At 38.0% G+C, this 22270-nt stretch overlaps 1 protein-coding gene across 1 annotated transcript in view; it reads left to right on the plus strand.

The window, feature by feature from the left end:
- Positions 1–5072, plus strand: part of cmip (c-Maf inducing protein) — a 44303-nt gene extending 39231 nt beyond the window's left edge. Inside the window, exon 21 of the mRNA XM_084060513.1 lies at positions 490–5072. Coding sequence (XP_083916639.1) covers positions 490–543 — 54 coding nt within the window. The 3' untranslated portion in view covers positions 544–5072. The remainder of the gene's footprint in view (positions 1–489) is intronic.
- The last annotated feature ends 17198 nt before the right edge of the window (positions 5073–22270 follow it).

Consider the following 22270-nt stretch of genomic DNA (forward strand, 5'->3'; position numbering starts at 1 on the left):
GCAAATATTTCCAGTGCAGTGGAATACATTTTGTTGTACAATTTAGTATGCAGTGGAATTCAGCATTTTGAATTGGAAGTACAAGTTAACTTAGTGAAGTTTCTGCAGGTTGATTTTCATACCGTACTGAAATGAATGGAATCTAATGGCTTCCTTGAAAATAAACAAGCACAATAACTGCCACTAGCTTTCGGTTTGTACCTGAAAAGTAGTAGCTTATACTAGTAGTATAAGTAGCTTATACTAACTTATGTGGTCGTGGCTAAACAGTATGCTTTGAAAACTGGTCTCTAGTAATATAAGATATAACATGAGGAGTCGTCACTGTGCTAAAAATGTCAAACCACACGAATGTTCCTTTAACTATGACCATTAGGAAATAACAAACCCTGCTATCGGACCTAATGTGATTGTAGTGAAGTATTGTATTGCTTATCTACGGTAAGTAAACCCATCAGTAATTGTGTAACTCCATGTTCTCTACCGTAGGCCAAACTGCCCAATCTGAAAGATGTTGATGTTCGCTACACTGAGGCCTGGTGATCAATCACACTCACTCACTTTTATAACCATGTACACACATACACACACACACACACACACACACACACACACACACACACACACACACACACACACACACACACACACACACACACACACACACACACACACACACACACACACACACACACACACACACACACACGCTGTTATCATCCACATCAGACCAGGAACATGATGACATCATTGAGGATCACCTTATATCATTCATCTCAGACGTTATTCCGCCAGAAGAGAAGCCTTCATCCTCACAACATTGTCACAGAAGCGACTACATCACTGGGACGGAACTCTCTAGTCGCCATAGCAACGCTAGAGTGAAAATCACTTTTTTTTAATGGAGAAGACATGGAGGATAGCCTCACTTTCACCTTGTTCCTGTCATTGACATTATAAGGAACTTTTTTTTTTTTTCTTTTCTTTTGTGGCATCATCAGAGGACATGCAAGGACCCACTATCTTGTGATTACAAGGGGCCCTGTGCCTTTACCACCCTATATCCCTCAAGCCTATTTTCGTATGTGGTTGCTCAGTTTTTCATATACAGTCTGAAGACTGATTTATACTTAGGTGTGTGCCGGTGTCACATGCGTGAAAATACCAGATCTACAACCTCATAACGTGTGGCGCTGCAATGCGTTGTGAGCTTGTAGATCGGCTGTTGGTTACACAACTAAGTATAACTCAGGCTTAATTCTCCTTTTTCTGCCATTGTCTCTTTTCTGTGTTTCTGTCACATGTACACTGAAGACCCCCCCCCCTCTCTCTCTCTCTGTCTGTCTCTGAAACCTGTTTAGAACTCTTCATACCATTGTGTGTGATAATGGCAGGATAAAGCAGGTCACATTCCAGTAGTTTTTGATATTGTCTCTGATCCGATCCAAATGTAGCTCTCTAAAAGACGTGTTCAACTGTCATTATTTTTGGTTGTTGGTCTTTTTGGTTATTTTCAGGTTCAGATTCTGGCCTTTTCAAGTCGTTCATTGGGAATGAGGTGCTACAATACCTCAGTCAATAGAGAGGTGGGGGACTGTGCCTATTCCTCGTATATGATGTTCATGCGCGAAAAAAACAAAACAAAACAAAAACAATTTTTATCAACTTGAATGAACATATTTTTCCAGACATCTGTGCTTTCATATATTGTGTGTTTATATATAAAACATATATATAAATATATTCCCCAGTATGACATTTCAAAAGAAGCAGACATTTCTGGAGCTCTGCTCTGTTGACAAAAACAAACAGTTCATTAGTAAAAATGTTCTTCCTATTTAATTTTTCAATGTACATAATGATAAACTCCCTCAATATTTAATAGGACGGTTGCATAGCAGTAGCTTGGTAGTCTGGGACTGCCATATTTATGAGTTCTTCAGAATATTCATACTCTACATTTTGTCATACAGTAATGAAGACACTTTATGTTCTGTGGATGATAGCCCATTGTCTTTTGGGGGGGGCACAAGTGAGCCAAATGAGATGGGGCCCATGCATGGATCCTTCTACTGTGGCATGGTGATGGATCTGTAAAATGTATTCTGCTTATTAAGTGGACCTATAAACAAGACACATCACCAGCTCAAAATGTTGATATCGCCTCCATTATATAGTTGGTTCTGGGAATGAGGGGATCGAGAAAGGACCTTTGCCAAACGTGTTTATTTCAGTTTGCTTTGTGCCCTTGTTTTTCATAGTTAACAAAGCTATTCAGTCAGTGAACCAATACTGAATAGTATGTTGTGTGTGGAACGGAAAAAGAAGCTTTGACTCAAACGTGGACTGTAAAGCACCGGGGTCAGGAGACACTGGTGTTTGCTGCCACGTCTCCTGTCCTACTAAGGCAAGAATGAGGGGTTGCAGTGCTTCTAGCAAGGCTTACATACTTGCATACTTTAAATCCTTGTAATCGCCTTTTCTGTTTACATGGGAAACTGTGGATGCGTTAGTTGTCTTTTAACTTCTTTTTTTTAATCTATCAGTCCACCTGTTTTGAATCGTTTTGCTGTATTTATTTACCCCATGATACACGGCATACATTTTCAGGCTGTATTGATGAACAATATTGTCCTTGGCAGTGATTAGGAATTGGCCGCTGGGATAAAATCGATGTAGATATTATAACACGCTATAAGGGACAGTGGTAAAACAGCTTTTAGTCATAATTTTTATAAATTGCCCATCTACACTACCTCAAAATGTTGCCTGTTTATCATGGCAACATTTCAAGTTAATGTGGTAACTGCCCTGACAACCTACAAGTCTGACAGTATCTCTTTTCTATTTTTCTAGAGGTGGTTTGGGTTAATCTGTCTTGTAAAGTGTCCCTTTTTGGTATTGCACATGCACATGTTCCTGTGTGTGTGTGTGTGTGTGTGTGTGTGTGTGTGTGTGTGTGTGTGCACACACACGCACGCACGCACGCACGCACACACACACTCTTCAGTTAGCCTTTGTGTCTGGGTCCATCCACTTTTTTTTCTTCTTTTTTTTTAAAGTTCCAGAATGCTCTGGAATTCTGTTGAGGCTGAGGCAGAACCCGGAACAGGAGAAAGATTTTGGTCTCCGTCCACTTTTAGTTTGAATTGATGCTTATGTGTCATATTCTTTGGGTGCCATGACAGTTCTCTGGCTGGCACAGAACACTTCATTGTGTATGTTCATCCTTGGTCTGGGGCCTTGTGCTCTCTTTCATATCCTTGTATAATGTATATACAAATGTATATAATTTTCTCCTACCTTATCTTCACTGCCCAATTTTGCCACCCTCTTCCTCATTTCTTTTGCCACTTGTTCACCTTCTCTCCTTCTTTCTTATATTTCGCTTGGCCGCCCTTCATGGCCAGGCTTGTGTTGCCTTCATCTTAAGGATGTGTGTGTGTGGTCATTTTTATTTTCTTCATTTTGGGGGTTTTGTTTTTGTTTTCACACAAAGTGCACTGTAATCTAAAATTGTCATTTATTATGTTTTCAATGGTTAATATCTTTTAATTATTATAATTATTATACTTTCAATGTTTGAATTGATCGGTTTAATCAAACATTGTCTCCTGTGTTCTTGTTGTCTAGTTGATATTTCATTTGCATGTACATGTAGCTGCATCAGCTTGTTTTTATTTTATAATTTTACTCATTTGTTTTACAAACGGTTTGAAATATGAAAAGGGTCTGATCACTAGCTCTCTGTGGTTACCCATAGCAACCACTGCACCCCACCCCACCCCATGGACTGATTACCCTGATGATCTAATGTAAGCAACAATGCATTAACAGGAAGAAGAAGTACATGCAGTCCTGCAGGAGTGTTATCATCTTTATGGACTTAATTTACCAGCAAAACCACGAGGGAGTGGGGGGGGGGGGATTACATTACTGTGTTGACAAATGCTGTGTGTATGAAATGACTGACTCCATCTCATCAGTTACGCACGCAACAGAGATTTGACTGAAGTACAGTTCCACTACGTATATAGTGGTATATTAGCACCTTCATAATTATTTTAGTTGGTTATATTCTGTGATGAATAAAATCCCATTTGATGGAATCATGTTTTCCATTAGGTTATTATGGGATCTACTCACTGGCCTTGATGGATACTGTCAGTCCAGACAGGCATGGGGACAGACTGATTTGGTGTCCTCAAATGTGGCTATCAAGTTTATTTTAATTTTATTTTATACTTTCACCAGACTGGTCACCTGAGAAGGTAGTCCTGGTCTAGGACTAGCAATCTATAGCTACATGGGACAATTGAATGGTTCTGGTCAATTAATTCCATTGAACTCATCAGAAGTCAAGTGGAGAGTGTTGGCTATGACTGTTGCCTGCCAAAATCTCCTTTGATCTACCCAAGTGTAAGCTTGGACATTGACTTGGGGGTTGGGGTAGAGAGGTGCATTGGGATGAGATGGGGAGGTTTTTGTTTTGTTTTGTTTTATTACTGTAGAGGACACGTGATTGTTATATAAAAGACTTGTTCAATTTGTTATCTTTCCTTATCCTGTGGAGCTCACTGTGCTTTGCTTTTGGTTCATGTCATGTCCAACCCCCCCCCATCCCCCTTGCCTCGTTCCTCCCTCTATCCTGCCTCATTCATACTCTCTCTGTTTGATAATCCAAACATGTTCTCTGAGATGTGTTTTTTTCTTCTCTCTCTTCTGAATTTTTAAAGAATTTCTACCATTTGAATTTGTGTCCGACTGTGCTAGAGTCTTAATGGTTGTGAAGGAGGGGTGGGGGTGGGGGGGCATCAACTGTGGCACCACCTGCTGGTGCAGACATGGACATGACAGACAGAAAAAAAAAAAATATATATTTCCCATGATTCCTTGTAGTAAGACTTTTTGGCAGCTAAGAAAAAGGCCGCCTGTCATCTCTCTCTCTCTCTCCTCTGCATTTATCTGCTTCTCCTGCTGGGTTATTATTGCTGCTGCTGCTGCTCTGTGGCTGTTGTAATAAATAAAAAAAATACAAAAGATCATCAACAGGAAAAATAACAATGATGTGAAATAATTTCAATCAAAAATAAAACTGTCTGTGAATATGTTTAAAACGATGGACATGAATGAGTTTTTGTGTTTCCTCTATGTTAATATTATACAGTAACTGTCATGTGACTCTTAAATACCAATCCCATTGATATTTTAAATCTGTCTTCTACCCTGAGCCATCCCAAACTATAGCAAAGTGTGTTGAAATTAGGTGGGTCAGCTTTAGGCCGAGTAGTAGTCGTTTGTTTTGGGAGGTCTGAAGCTTAGTTCTTTGTGAAGTTGAGGTGTTGGAGAACCAAGAGGTACTAGCAAAATAAAAATGGAATTGAATGAGTGCTCCAGATTCTTTAGTTCACTATTGTTGACAAAAGAGGAAATACTGCCCAAAAACATTGTTCTTTGATTGACTTTCTTGATCACTTTTTGTGCCATTTTTTCACCTGTCAGTTTGTTATCAAGAAAGAATACAGCACAAAAAGGTAACCTCTTCTTTACTTGAGATGCAGACAGGGATGCACCATAGAAGAAGCACCATAGATGACAGGGAAGCACCATACTGTAGATGACAGGGCAGCACCATAGGAAGCACCATAGATGACAGGGTAGCACCATAGGAAGCACCATAGAAAACAGGTAAGCACCATAGTATAAGCACCATAGAAAACAGGTAAGTACAATATGGAAGTACCATAGAAGACAGGGAAGCACCATAATAAAAATAAAAATATATAGTTGTATACAGTATAAAATAAATAACTAAGTGTGTGAGTGTTTGTGTACTAATTTTAAGTCAGCAATATTCAACAGTCATGACAATATGTTGCAAGAATTTTTAATACAGTAATAATAGGAAAAAGTTAATAATAATAATGATAATAAATACAATTATAAAATCCACTCCTGGATAAGATATTGAAAGGCTGGTAATAACTGGTAAATCCTGGCTTAATCTGCAATCTAACGGGCCCCAGGGATGTTGTTTCTATGGTTGAGCTTGGTTGACACTCTCAGGACCAGGGGCCCATGGACCCAGTATCCGGCCCTGCAGCAAGGTCCCTGACCTCTGCCTTGATGTCTTCAGTGTAGTGACACACAGGGATGAGATGACGTAAGTGGGGCCCTCGCGGGAGGTGTTGACACACAGCGGGTAGTTACCTGCTGGCTCCATTGTTTTCAATGTTCACACAATGGCAGCTTTGTCAGTGCAGCAGTGGCAAGGAGGGAGAGAGGGGCAGCTACATACAGATAATAATGGCATGTGTCATGAATAAAACAAAAACAAACAAAAAAATATTGATTGATTTAATACTCTTTTTTTTCTTTTTTTTCTCCAAATAATGCCATAGACTGGATTGAACCCTGTATCCGGCCCATTATGGCCAGTAGTTTTACACCCCTGAATGATGGGAGTAAGGCACTTTGTGAATGCTTGAGTATTATTTATTTATTTCTAGGGGATTCTGGGGATCCTCAAGAGGTTATTTGGCTATGATTTGAACTACCATGTGTACCTTGGTACTGGTAACAACAGCAGCACATAGGATAGGATGCCAGGGTTAATGTGGTTAACAATGAAAAGATGATATCAATATCAGCTACACTCAAACAATACAGGTACAGTAGCACCACACTATCAAGCAACATGTTATAAAACATATTTGATTTGTACTGGTCTATTGTTAACCAGCTCATAGACAGCAGAGTTTGATGTCATGCTTCATGTGGGTCTGTGAGCTTCTGAGTTTTGCATTCAGTTCCTAACACCACAATGTTAGGTTACAGAAGCTGTCACTTTGATCATCAACTTCATGTTCAAATGTGTTTACCTGTAGTCGACAGGTAAACACATGATCTACAGGCTGTAGATCATACGTCACACTAAACAAAAATGGTGCTAAATAGTGCTGGTTCTTTGAATCGTGATTATGTTCTACTAGACTCAGGTTCTGGCTGCTATACCCTCACACCTACGTGACACCGCCGATCCAACCAATATGTCTGAGTCTGTGCTCAGGAATGTGTCAAAAACGAATTCAAGGCTTCATGGAGTGTGTAATTGATAGAAAATAAGTAATTTTTGGGTGAACTATTCTTTTAAGTCTCTTGTTCAGAGACACTTCTTTGACACATTGCTGAGACCTGGGCTCAAACCTGGGCCAGGCAGGCTCTCTAACCATTATGGCCACATCATCAGCAGAGATTCTAACGCAGTTCTACTCTGTAACAGTAAAGGGGTTTCAGGGGAAACCAGCAAAATGAGGAATGATATAATAAAAGACTGTCTTGCTAATAAAGCGTCATGTCTCTCATTTTTTACAATGTATTTGATATTACCTTTATATTATTTAATAAATTATGCATTTCATCCTCTATATTGTCCAGCAACCTTTATGATAAAGGCGAAAAAAGAAAGTAGACCCGTGGGAGCCAGATTGCTCAGATATCGAGATTCCTGTGCTTGGATTCGATCCCATGATCTTGTGGTCTGAAGTGAAGAGCTCATCTGACTGATCTATGGATAGAGCAGCCGCAACAAAAGCAGAAGTCACACTTTCAACTCCCACTCTTACCAGGGTCAAAAACTTTATATTTGAAATCCGAACGTTTATGTAGATGAATGAACGGGTCAAAAATGGAGAAAGAGCAAATACCAGGTTGAAGTCCATCCATGACGGTCATGACAGATCCAGACTGCACTAGCGATTTGTTTACATTCGACCGCATGGCTCATTTGCATAAGACTACCAAAAATCTGTAATATATTATCTATAATATCTAACAACAATATGAACTATAGCAGGGGTCTTCAACGTTTTCAGGCCAGGGACCCCCTATAGCTGAGAGAGAGATGTCTTCCACCCTGAGCCAGCCTAGGCTGGCAAAATGGGTGGGAGAAAGGTGGGTCATGGGCCCCAATCCGAGGAGTAGCCGAATCAGTTTGTTTTGGGAGGTTTGAAGCTTAGTCTTCAGTGACACTGAGGTGTTGGAGTACCAGGAGGTGCAAGCATAGTCAAAAAGTGGTTGAATCAGGGCCCCTGAGAGGGTCCTGAGGGCCTGAGGGTTGACATAAGAGGAAACTCTGCCCATAAATTTGGTTATCTGGTTTACTCCTTTGACTACCTTTGTCCCCATGCTTTCACCTGACAGGTATTTGTCAAGAAAGATAATTGAAGAAGAGATAATTGTGTCATCGACTTTGACCTTGAAATCATTTACATCCATCTGTCTGAGGGAATGTTTGGTCCCAAAGAGAATGGATTCAGTTTTCCCAAGGTGTAGTGACAGTTTGTTATCGGTAAGCCAAGTATGGATTTTTGAGAGTTCGGAGCCACTTTGACTTTTGTATGTGTGACTGTGAATGTAAGTTTTAACTTCTTTTGATGTGCAGACCTATTGTTCGTTATAGTCTGGTTCACCATGTAATTTTGTCGGATGTTTTTGAGGATTTGCAAAACTATACATTTTTGGAAAGGTTATTGTCTAAGGAATCAGAAAATCAATGTTTGCATTTGCCCAGATGTGTATATGGCGGCCATATTGGCAATTACAAAATGGCCACCCTAAAATGTACGTTTTTTAATATCTCGACCTCTAAATAAGCTGGAACATTGATTTTAACGAGGAATCCAATGGTGGTAATTATAAAGCTACAAAACTTTACAATATTAACCCTTAGATGCATGACTGAGTCCAAAATGACCAGATGTGGTTGTTTTCTTGCTATAGACCCCTTAACAGACGACGTCATACTGGCTGCGTGCAGCCAGTATGCGCGCAACGAAACCCATTATATCAGGTCTCGTTAGGACGCGTCTCACTAGCCAACACACACAAGAGGGGGTTGGGGTGTGCTGAAACCAGTGCACCCCGAAACAGGTTGGGAATTGATTGCGTGAAACAATCACCTGTGCGTCCAGGCTCAATGTTAGTAAACAAATAATTGGTCTATATCTTTGTAATTAAAAAACATTTATCAATTCATATTGAAGATTTGCAAAACTATACATTTTTGGAAAGGTTATTGTCTAAGAAATCATAAAATCAATGTTTGCATTTGCCCAGATGTCTGTGGCCATATTGTAATTGACAAAATGGCCGCCGTAAAATGTATGTTTTGTAATATCTTGGCTTCTAAATAAGATGGAACATTGTTTTTAATGGCTAAACCTACATTTTCAGGGTCAAAGAATCCAATGGTGCAAGTTATCATTTCATTTTTTGTATCATCCCATTGACATAATCCATCATATGGGTAAAAACAGCACAGCCCAGGCAGTCAGTCAGATACTAACTCAGTGTTCTTTTTATCTATTTTAACTGTGAACTTTGGATGTTTGTGTAACCATCTTAAACATCATGACATGTGTTCAAACATTCCACCTTACTGTGGACATGCATGCTTGACATTTCTTTTTTTTAAATCATTTGTAGTTTTGGAGATATTTAACTTTAAGCGCCCCATGCATTGTCGATGCGGCAATGGATATTTAAAGGCAGGCTTACAACTACATACTTACGCCTAGTAGCCTCATTCATACTTTAAAATGTTCATCTTACTGTGGACATGTTTGCCTGAAAAGGAATCTTTGAAATGTTGCATCGTTTTAGAATTGTACTCCTTTAAAAGTTCAGAGATTTATAGTCATCCTGGGGGTATCAGAAGGGATGAAGAAACTACTACTACCTCAACAACGCCTTCTTTCATACGGCCTTATTGCTGCAAACAAATTGATACTTTTATTTTGGAAGAAGAAAGAGACCCCCACAATCAAACTCTGGCTCAACGAGATGACAGAGTCCTTACATTTAGAAAGAATCAGATATATACTCAAAGATAAACTGAAAGATTTGGAAAAGATTTGGAAGCCTTTAGTCTCCTTTCTTAAAGGTTGAAAGGCTAATCCTTGTGGATGACCCGTGTCGTACGTAATCTGCGGCAGCACTTCTGGGGAGGGGGAGGGGAGGCGGGAGGGTCCCTTTGTTTTTTGCTTAAGTTTGAGTTTTTTTTTTTTTCATGTTACCTGTCTGTTTTGTGTTTATGTCTGTTTGTTTTTGTTTTAAAAAAAGAAAAGGAAGCTAAATGTACATGCAACCATAATTTGTGCTTCACAATAAAAATATTTGAACATAAAAGTTCAGAGATTTATAATGGAGGCGGATGGAAGGTTTTGGGACCTCAAAAAAACACTTTCACCTAGAAACTCCATTCACAGTTCAAAAAAATCCCCCTTACTGTGGACATGCATCCTTGAGATGTTTTACTTTGAAAAGATTTGTAGTTTTTGAAATATTTAACTTTAAGCGCCCAATGCATTGTCAATGGCGATGGATATTTAAAGGGAAAAGGGTACAAAGTTTGGCAGGCCAAGTTAACAGAACAAGTCAGAACCTCTGTGGTGCAGTGGTTTAGATACAGGACTTGCAACCAGAAAGTTACCGGTTCAAATCCAACCAGGACAGGTTTCTAACCAATACCTGACTCTTGCACCTTTATCTGATCTTTCACTGAAGAGCGTGTAAGAGACCAGAGAAAGTATGTACCATGGTGGAGCAGTGGTTAAAATTCAGGCCTTGCATACTGATTGTGTCACTACCGAAACGGAAAAGAAATTACTAAGTCCAGAGCTCGATGAATGTTAGGGGCCAGAAAAAAGTCATTACCAATCAACTTTAAATTGCCTGAAACGTACTCCTAACAGGTTTTTGGGGGAACATTTTTTTTTCCGTTTCGGTAGTGACACCATTGTGTCACTACCGAAACGGAAAAATGGGTCAGAGGGGCCAGAGCTCGATGAATGTTAGGGACCCAAAAAAAAGTCACTACCAATCAACTTTAAATTGCCTGAAACGTACTCCTAACAGGTTTTTGGGGGAACATTTTTTTTTCCGTTTCGGTAGTGACACCATTGTGTCACTACCGAAACGGAAAAAAAATGACTAAGTCCAGAGCTCGATGAATGTTAGGGACCAAAAAAAAAGTCACTACCAATCAACTTTAAATTGCCTGAAACGTACTCCTAAGAGGTTTTTGGGGGAACAATTTTTTTTTCGTTTCGGTAGTGTCACTACCGAAACGGAAAAACATTTACTAAGTCCAGAGCTCGATGAATGTTAGGGACCAAAAAAAAAGTCACTACCAATCAACTTTAAATTGCCTGAAACGTACAACTAACAGGTTTTTGGGGAAAAAAATGTTTTATTCGTTTCGGTAGTGTCACTACCGAAACGGAAAAAAATGTACTAAGTCCAGAGCTCGATGAATGTTAGGGACCAAAAAAAAAGTCACTACCAATCAACTTTAAATTTCCTGAAACGTACTCCTAACAGGTTTTTGGGGGAACAATTTTTTTTTTTCGTTTCGGTAGTGTCACTACCGAAACGGAAAAAAATGTACTAAGTCCAGAGCTCGATGAATGTTAGGCACCAAAAAAAAGTCACTACCAATCAACTTTAAATTGCCTGAAACGTACTCCTAACAGGTTTTTGGGGGATTATTATTATTTTTTTCGTTTCGGTAGTGTCACTACCGAAACGGAAAAAAATTTACTAAGTCCAGAGCTCGATGAATGTTAGGGACCAAAAAAAAAGTCACTACCAATCAACTTTAAATTACCTGAAACGTACTCCTAACAGGTTTTTGGGGGATTTTTTTTTCGTTTCGGTAGTGTCACTACCGAAACGGAAAAAAATTTACTAAGTCCCAGAGCTCGATGAATGCTAGGGACCAAAAAAAAAGTCACTACCAATCAACTTTAAATTGCCTGAAACGTACTCCTAACAGGTTTTTTGGGGAAAAAAAAATACTAAGTCCAGAGCTCGATGAATGTTAGGGACAAAAAAAAAAGTCACTACCAATCAACTTTAAATTGCCTGAAACGTACTCCTAACAGGTTTTTGGGGGATTTTTTTTTTTTTTTTTTCGTTTCGGTAGTGTCACTACCGAAACGGAAAAAAATGTACTAAGTCCAGAGCTCGATGAATGTTAGGGACCAAAAAAAAAGTCAGTACCAATCAACTTTAAATTGCCTGAAACGTACTCCTAACAGTTTTTTTGGGGAAAAAAATTTACTAAGTCCAGAGCTCGATGAATGTTAGGGACCAAAAAAAAAGTCACTACCAATCAACTTTAAATTGCCTGAAACGTACTCCTAACAGTTTTTTTGGGGAAAAAAATTTACTAAGTCCAGAGCTCGATGAATGTTAGGGACCAAAAAAAAAGTCACTACCAATCAACTTTAAATTACCTGAAACGTACTCCTAACAGGTTTTTGGGGGATTTTTTTTTCGTTTCGGTAGTGTCACTACCGAAACGGAAAAAAATTTACTAAGTCCCAGAGCTCGATGAATGTTAGGGACCAAAAATAAAGTCACTACCAATCAACTTTAAATTGCCTGAAACGTACTCCTAACAGGTTTTTGGGGGATTTTTTTGTTTTTTTTTGTTTCGGTAGTGTCACTACCGAAACGGGAAAAAAATTACTAAGTCCAGAGCTCGATGAATGTTAGGGACCAAAAAAAAAGTCAGTACCAATCAACTTTAAATTGCCTGAAACGTACTCCTAACAGGTTTTTTGGGGAAAAAAATGTACTAAGTCCAGAGCTCGATGAATGTTAGGGACCAAAAAAAAAGCCACAAAAAAGTCACTACCAATCAACTTTAAATTGCCTGAAACGTACTCCTAACAGGTTTTTGGGGGAACCTTTTTTTTTTCGTTTCGGTAGTGTCACTACCGAAACGGAAAAAAATTTACTAAGTCCAGAGCTCGATGAATGTTAGGGACCAAAAAAAAAGTCACTACCAATCAACTTTAAATTGTCTGAAACGTACTCCTAACAGGTTTTTGGGGGAACAATTTGTTTTTCGTTTCGGTAGTGTCACTACCGAAACGGAAAAAAAATTACTAAGTCCAGAGCTCGATGAATGTTAGGGACCAAAAAAAAAGTCACTACCAATCAACTTTAAATTGTCTGAAACGTACTCCTAACAGGTTTTTAGGGGAACAATTTGTTTTTCGTTTCGGTAGTGTCAATACCGAAACGGGAAAAAAATTACTAAGTCCAGAGCTCGATGAATGTTAGGGACCAAAAAAAAAGTCACTACCAATCAACTTTAAATTGTCTGAAACGTACTCCTAACAGGTTTTTGGGGGAACAATTTGTTTTTCGTTTCGGTAGTGTCAATACCGAAACGGGAAAAAAATTACTAAGTCCAGAGCTCGATGAATGTTAGGGACCAAAAAAAAAGTCACTACCAATCAACTTTAAATTGCCTGAAACGTACTCCTAACAGGTTTTTGGGGGAACATTTTTTTTTTCGTTTCGGTAGTGTCACTACCGAAACGGAAAAAAAATTACTAAGTCCAGAGCTCGATGAATGTTAGGGACCAAAAAAAAAGTCACTACCAATCAACTTTAAATTGCCTGAAACGTACTCCTAACAGGTTTTTTGGGGAAAAAAATTTACTAAGTCCAGAGCTCGATGAATGTTAGGGACCAAAAAAAAAGTCACTACCAATCAACTTTAAATTACCTGAAACGTACTCCTAACAGGTTTTTGGGGGATTTTTTTTTCGTTTCGGTAGTGTCACTACCGAAACGGAAAAAAAATTACTAAGTCCCAGAGCTCGATGAATGCTAGGGACCAAAAAAAAAGTCACTACCAATCAACTTTAAATTGCCTGAAACGTACTCCTAACAGGTTTTTTTGGGAAAAAAAAATTACTAAGTCCAGAGCTCGATGAATGTTAGGGACAAAAAAAAAAGTCACTACCAATCAACTTTAAATTGCCTGAAACGTACTCCTAACAGGTTTTTGGGGGATTTTTTTTTTTTTTTTTTTTTCGGTAGTGTCACTACCAAAACGGAGAAAAATGTATTAAGTCCAGAGCTCGATGAATGTTAGGGACCAAAAAAAAAGTCAGTACCAATCAACTTTAAATTGCCTGAAACGTACTCCTAACAGTTTTTTTGGGGAAAAAAATTTACTAAGTCCAGAGCTCGATGAATGTTAGGGACCAAAAAAAAAGTCACTACCAATCAACTTTAAATTGCCTGAAACGTACTCCTAAGAGGTTTTTGGGGGAACAATTTTTTTTTCGTTTCGGTAGTGTCACTACCGAAACGGAAAAACATTTACTAAGTCCAGAGCTCGATGAATGTTAGGGACCAAAAAAAAAGTCACTACCAATCAACTTTAAATTGCCTGAAACGTACAACTAACAGGTTTTTGGGGAAAAAAATGTTTTATTCGTTTCGGTAGTGTCACTACCGAAACGGAAAAAAATGTACTAAGTCCAGAGCTCGATGAATGTTAGGGACCAAAAAAAAAGTCACTACCAATCAACTTTAAATTTCCTGAAACGTACTCCTAACAGGTTTTTGGGGGAACAATTTTTTTTTTTCGTTTCGGTAGTGTCACTACCGAAACGGAAAAAAATGTACTAAGTCCAGAGCTCGATGAATGTTAGGCACCAAAAAAAAGTCACTACCAATCAACTTTAAATTGCCTGAAACGTACTCCTAACAGGTTTTTGGGGGATTATTATTTTTTTTTTCGTTTCGGTAGTGTCACTACCGAAACGGAAAAAAATTTACTAAGTCCAGAGCTCGATGAATGTTAGGGACCAAAAAAAAAGTCACTACCAATCAACTTTAAATTACCTGAAACGTACTCCTAACAGGTTTTTGGGGGATTTTTTTTTCGTTTCGGTAGTGTCACTACCGAAACGGAAAAAAATTTACTAAGTCCCAGAGCTCGATGAATGCTAGGGACCAAAAAAAAAGTCACTACCAATCAACTTTAAATTGCCTGAAACGTACTCCTAACAGGTTTTTTGGGGAAAAAAAAATACTAAGTCCAGAGCTCGATGAATGTTAGGGACAAAAAAAAAAGTCACTACCAATCAACTTTAAATTGCCTGAAACGTACTCCTAACAGGTTTTTGGGGGATTTTTTTTTTTTTTTTTTCGTTTCGGTAGTGTCACTACCGAAACGGAAAAAAATGTACTAAGTCCAGAGCTCGATGAATGTTAGGGACCAAAAAAAAAGTCAGTACCAATCAACTTTAAATTGCCTGAAACGTACTCCTAACAGTTTTTTTGGGGAAAAAAATTTACTAAGTCCAGAGCTCGATGAATGTTAGGGACCAAAAAAAAAGTCACTACCAATCAACTTTAAATTGCCTGAAACGTACTCCTAACAGTTTTTTTGGGGAAAAAAATTTACTAAGTCCAGAGCTCGATGAATGTTAGGGACCAAAAAAAAAGTCACTACCAATCAACTTTAAATTACCTGAAACGTACTCCTAACAGGTTTTTGGGGGATTTTTTTTTCGTTTCGGTAGTGTCACTACCGAAACGGAAAAAAATTTACTAAGTCCCAGAGCTCGATGAATGTTAGGGACCAAAAATAAAGTCACTACCAATCAACTTTAAATTGCCTGAAACGTACTCCTAACAGGTTTTTGGGGGATTTTTTTGTTTTTTTTTGTTTCGGTAGTGTCACTACCGAAACGGGAAAAAAATTACTAAGTCCAGAGCTCGATGAATGTTAGGGACCAAAAAAAAAGTCAGTACCAATCAACTTTAAATTGCCTGAAACGTACTCCTAACAGGTTTTTTGGGGAAAAAAATGTACTAAGTCCAGAGCTCGATGAATGTTAGGGACCAAAAAAAAAGCCACAAAAAAGTCACTACCAATCAACTTTAAATTGCCTGAAACGTACTCCTAACAGGTTTTTGGGGGAACCTTTTTTTTTTCGTTTCGGTAGTGTCACTACCGAAACGGAAAAAAATGTACTAAGTCCAGAGCTCGATGAATGTTAGGGACCAAAAAAAAAGTCACTACCAATCAACTTTAAATTGTCTGAAACGTACTCCTAACAGGTTTTTGGGGGAACAATTTGTTTTTCGTTTCGGTAGTGTCACTACCGAAACGGAAAAAAAATTACTAAGTCCAGAGCTCGATGAATGTTAGGGACCAAAAAAAAAGTCACTACCAATCAACTTTAAATTGTCTGAAACGTACTCCTAACAGGTTTTTGGGGGAACAATTTGTTTTTCGTTTCGGTAGTGTCAATACCGAAACGGGAAAAAAATTACTAAGTCCAGAGCTCGATGAATGTTAGGGACCAAAAAAAAAGTCACTACCAATCAACTTTAAATTGCCTGAAACGTACTCCTAACAGGTTTTTGGGGGAACATTTTTTTTTTCGTTTCGGTAGTGTCACTACCGAAACGGAAAAAAAATTACTAAGTCCAGAGCTCGATGAATGTTAGGGACCAAAAAAAAAGTCACTACCAATCAACTTTAAATTGCCTGAAACGTACTCCTAACAGGTTTTTTGGGGAAAAAAATTTACTAAGTCCAGAGCTCGATGAATGTTAGGGACCAAAAAAAAAGTCACTACCAATCAACTTTAAATTACCTGAAACGTACTCCTAACAGGTTTTTGGGGGATTTTTTTTTCGTTTCGGTAGTGTCACTACCGAAACGGAAAAAAAATTACTAAGTCCCAGAGCTCGATGAATGCTAGGGACCAAAAAAAAAGTCACTACCAATCAACTTTAAATTGCCTGAAACGTACTCCTAACAGGTTTTTTTGGGAAAAAAAAATTACTAAGTCCAGAGCTCGATGAATGTTAGGGACAAAAAAAAAAGTCACTACCAATCAACTTTAAATTGCCTGAAACGTACTCCTAACAGGTTTTTGGGGGATTTTTTTTTTTTTTTTTTTTTCGGTAGTGTCACTACCAAAACGGAGAAAAATGTATTAAGTCCAGAGCTCGATGAATGTTAGGGACCAAAAAAAAAGTCAGTACCAATCAACTTTAAATTGCCTGAAACGTACTCCTAACAGTTTTTTTGGGGACAAAAATTTACTAAGTCCAGAGCTCGATGAATGTTAGGGACCAAAAAAAAAGTCACTACCAATCAACTTTAAATTGCCTGAAACGTACTCCTAAGAGGTTTTTGGGGGAACAATTTTTTTTTCGTTTCGGTAGTGTCACTACCGAAACGGAAAAACATTTACTAAGTCCAGAGCTCGATGAATGTTAGGGACCAAAAAAAAAGTCACTACCAATCAACTTTAAATTGCCTGAAACGTACAACTAACAGGTTTTTGGGGAAAAAAATGTTTTATTCGTTTCGGTAGTGTCACTACCGAAACGGAAAAAAATGTACTAAGTCCAGAGCTCGATGAATGTTAGGGACCAAAAAAAAAGTCACTACCAATCAACTTTAAATTTCCTGAAACGTACTCCTAACAGGTTTTTGGGGGAACAATTTTTTTTTTTCGTTTCGGTAGTGTCACTACCGAAACGGAAAAAAATGTACTAAGTCCAGAGCTCGATGAATGTTAGGCACCAAAAAAAAGTCACTACCAATCAACTTTAAATTGCCTGAAACGTACTCCTAACAGGTTTTTGGGGGATTATTATTTTTTTTTTCGTTTCGGTAGTGTCACTACCGAAACGGAAAAAAATTTACTAAGTCCAGAGCTCGATGAATGTTAGGGACCAAAAAAAAAGTCACTACCAATCAACTTTAAATTACCTGAAACGTACTCCTAACAGGTTTTTGGGGGATTTTTTTTTCGTTTCGGTAGTGTCACTACCGAAACGGAAAAAAATTTACTAAGTCCCAGAGCTCGATGAATGCTAGGGACCAAAAAAAAAGTCACTACCAATCAACTTTAAATTGCCTGAAACGTACTCCTAACAGGTTTTTTGGGGAAAAAAAAATACTAAGTCCAGAGCTCGATGAATGTTAGGGACAAAAAAAAAAGTCACTACCAATCAACTTTAAATTGCCTGAAACGTACTCCTAACAGGTTTTTGGGGGATTTTTTTTTTTTTTTTTTCGTTTCGGTAGTGTCACTACCGAAACGGAAAAAAATGTACTAAGTCCAGAGCTCGATGAATGTTAGGGACCAAAAAAAAAGTCAGTACCAATCAACTTTAAATTGCCTGAAACGTACTCCTAACAGTTTTTTTGGGGAAAAAAATTTACTAAGTCCAGAGCTCGATGAATGTTAGGGACCAAAAAAAAAGTCACTACCAATCAACTTTAAATTGCCTGAAACGTACTCCTAACAGTTTTTTTGGGGAAAAAAATTTACTAAGTCCAGAGCTCGATGAATGTTAGGGACCAAAAAAAAAGTCACTACCAATCAACTTTAAATTACCTGAAACGTACTCCTAACAGGTTTTTGGGGGATTTTTTTTTCGTTTCGGTAGTGTCACTACCGAAACGGAAAAAAATGTACTAAGTCCCAGAGCTCGATGAATGTTAGGGACCAAAAATAAAGTCACTACCAATCAACTTTAAATTGCCTGAAACGTACTCCTAACAGGTTTTTGGGGGATTTTTTTGTTTTTTTTTGTTTCGGTAGTGTCACTACCGAAACGGGAAAAAAATTACTAAGTCCAGAGCTCGATGAATGTTAGGGACCAAAAAAAAAGTCAGTACCAATCAACTTTAAATTGCCTGAAACGTACTCCTAACAGGTTTTTTGGGGAAAAAAATGTACTAAGTCCAGAGCTCGATGAATGTTAGGGACCAAAAAAAAAGCCACAAAAAAGTCACTACCAATCAACTTTAAATTGCCTGAAACGTACTCCTAACAGGTTTTTGGGGGAACCTTTTTTTTTTCGTTTCGGTAGTGTCACTACCGAAACGGAAAAAAATTTACTAAGTCCAGAGCTCGATGAATGTTAGGGACCAAAAAAAAAGTCACTACCAATCAACTTTAAATTGTCTGAAACGTACTCCTAACAGGTTTTTGGGGGAACAATTTGTTTTTCGTTTCGGTAGTGTCACTACCGAAACGGAAAAAAAATTACTAAGTCCAGAGCTCGATGAATGTTAGGGACCAAAAAAAAAGTCACTACCAATCAACTTTAAATTGTCTGAAACGTACTCCTAACAGGTTTTTAGGGGAACAATTTGTTTTTCGTTTCGGTAGTGTCAATACCGAAACGGGAAAAAAATTACTAAGTCCAGAGCTCGATGAATGTTAGGGACCAAAAAAAAAGTCACTACCAATCAACTTTAAATTGCCTGAAACGTACTCCTAACAGGTTTTTGGGGGAACATTTTTTTTTTCGTTTCGGTAGTGTCACTACCGAAACGGAAAAAAAATTACTAAGTCCAGAGCTCGATGAATGTTAGGGACCAAAAAAAAAGTCACTACCAATCAACTTTAAATTGCCTGAAACGTACTCCTAACAGGTTTTTTGGGGAAAAAAATTTACTAAGTCCAGAGCTCGATGAATGTTAGGGACCAAAAAAAAAGTCACTACCAATCAACTTTAAATTACCTGAAACGTACTCCTAACAGGTTTTTGGGGGATTTTTTTTTCGTTTCGGTAGTGTCACTACCGAAACGGAAAAAAAATTACTAAGTCCCAGAGCTCGATGAATGCTAGGGACCAAAAAAAAAGTCACTACCAATCAACTTTAAATTGCCTGAAACGTACTCCTAACAGGTTTTTTTGGGAAAAAAAAATTACTAAGTCCAGAGCTCGATGAATGTTAGGGACAAAAAAAAAAGTCACTACCAATCAACTTTAAATTGCCTGAAACGTACTCCTAACAGGTTTTTGGGGGATTTTTTTTTTTTTTTTTTTTTCGGTAGTGTCACTACCAAAACGGAGAAACATTTATTAAGTCCAGAGCTCGATGAATGTTAGGGACCAAAAATAAAGTCACTACCAATCAACTTTAAATTGCCTGAAACGTACTCCTAACAGGTTTTTGGGGGATTTTTTTTTTTTTTTTTTCGGTAGTGTCACTACCGAAACGGAAAAAAAATTACTAAGTCCAGAGCTCGATGAATGTTAGGGACCAAAAAAAAAGTCAGTACCAATCAACTTTAAATTGCCTGAAACGTACTCCTAACAGGTTTTTTGGGGAAAAAAATTTACTAAGTCCAGAGCTCGATGAATGTTAGGGACCAAAAAAAAAGCCACAAAAAAGTCACTACCAATCAACTTTAAATTGCCTGAAACGTACTCCTAACAGGTTTTTGGGGGAACCTTTTTTTTTCGTTTCGGTAGTGTCACTACCGAAACGGAAAAAAAATTACTAAGTCCAGAGCTCGATGAATGTTAGGGACAAAAAAAAAAGTCACTACCAATCAACTTTAAATTGCCTGAAACGTACTCCTAACAGGTTTTTTGGGGGAAAAAAATTACTAAGTCCAGAGCTCGATGAATGTTAGGGACAAAAAAAAAAGTCACTACCAATCAACTTTAAATTGCCTGAAACGTACTCCTAACAGGTTTTTGGGGGATTTTTTTTTTTTTTTTTTCGGTAGTGTCACTACCAAAACGGAGAAAAATGTATTAAGTCCAGAGCTCGATGAATGTTAGGGACCAAAAATAAAGTCACTACCAATCAACTTTAAATTGCCTGAAACGTACTCCTAACAGGTTTTTGGGGGATTTTTATTTTTTTTTTGTTTCGGTAGTGTCACTACCGAAACGGAAAAAAAATTACTAAGTCCAGAGCTCGATGAATGTTAGGGACCAAAAAAAAAGTCAGTACCAATCAACTTTAAATTGCCTGAAACGTACTCCTAACAGTTTTTTTGGGGAAAAAAATTTACTAAGTCCAGAGCTCGATGAATGTTAGGGACCAAAAAAAAAGCCACAAAAAAGTCACTACCAATCAACTTTAAATTGCCTGAAACGTACTCCTAACAGGTTTTTGGGGGAACCTTTTTTTTTCGTTTCGGTAGTGTCACTACCGAAACGGAAAAAAAATTACTAAGTCCAGAGCTCGATGAATGTCGAAAAAAAGTCACTACCAATCAACTTTAAATTGTCTGAAACGTACTCCTAACAGGTTTTTGGGGGAACAATTTGTTTTTCGTTTCGGTAGTGTCACTACCGAAACGGAAAAAAAATTACTAAGTCCAGAGCTCGATGAATGTTAGGGACCAAAAAAAAAGTCACTACCAATCAACTTTAAATTGCCTGAAACGTACTCCTAACAGGTTTTTGGGGGAACATTTTTTTTTTCGTTTCGGTAGTGTCACTACCGAAACGGAAAAAAAATTACTAAGTCCAGAGCTCGATGAATGTTAGGGACCAAAAAAAAAGTCACAAAAAAGTCACTACCAATCAACTTTAAATTGCCTGAAACGTACTCCTAACAGGTTTTTGGGGGAACCTTTTTTTTTTCGTTTCGGTAGTGTCACTACCAAAACGGAAAAAAAATGACTAAGTCCAGAGCTCGATGAATGTTAGGGACCAAAAAAAAGTCACTACCAATCAACTTTAAATTGCCTGAAACGTACTCCTAACAGGTTTTTGGGGGAACATTTTTTTTTTCGTTTCGGTAGTGACACCATTGGAAACGGAAAAAAAAGTACTAAATCCAGAGCTCGATGAATGTTAGGGACCAAAAAAAAAGTCACAAAAAAGTCACTACCAATCAACTTTAAATTGCCTGAAACGTACTCCTAACAGGTTTTTGGGGGAACATTTTTTTTTTCGTTTCGGTAGTGACCTGGGGCTTTTACCTTTATATAATCTTTGAGAAAATGTCACGTAAGTCATCAAAACAAATAAGGACCTCTGTGGTGCAGTGGTTTAGATACAGGACTTGCAAACAGAAGGTCCCTGGTTCAAATCCAACTGGTGCATTTTTTTTACTTTCCCAAGACTCAAGACCCAAAAGAGTCTTGAGTCGAACCAATTACTCCCGCGGAGACATCAAATTTCTCTTTTGGGCCTTGAGTCTCCGCGGGAGTAATTGGTTCGACTCAAGACCCAAAAGAAGGTGAACTGACTGTAAAGATTCAAAATGTCATATACAGAATAGAAGCCCCATTCAAACTTTAAAATGTTCATCCTAATATGGACATGTTTGCCTGAAAATGAATCTTTGAAATGTTGCATAGCTTTTGAAATCATTTGTAGTTTTGGAGATATTTACCTTTAAGCGCCCCATGCATTGTCGATGCGGCAATGGATATTTAAAGGCAGGCTTACAATTACATACTTACGCCTAGTAGCCTCATTCATACTTTAAAATGTTCATCTTACTGTGGACATGTTTGCCTGAAAAGGAATCTTTGAAATGTTGCATAGTTTTAGAATTGTACTCCTTTAAAAGTTCAGAGATTTATAATGGAGGCGGATGGAAGGTTTTGGGACCTCAAAAAAGCACTTTCACCTAGAAACTCCATTCACAGTTCAAAAATTC

The sequence above is a fragment of the Gymnoscopelus microlampas genome (assembly GCF_963454915.1).
Source record: "Gymnoscopelus microlampas genome assembly, chromosome: 6".
NCBI classification, from domain to species: Eukaryota; Metazoa; Chordata; class Actinopteri; order Myctophiformes; family Myctophidae; genus Gymnoscopelus; species Gymnoscopelus microlampas.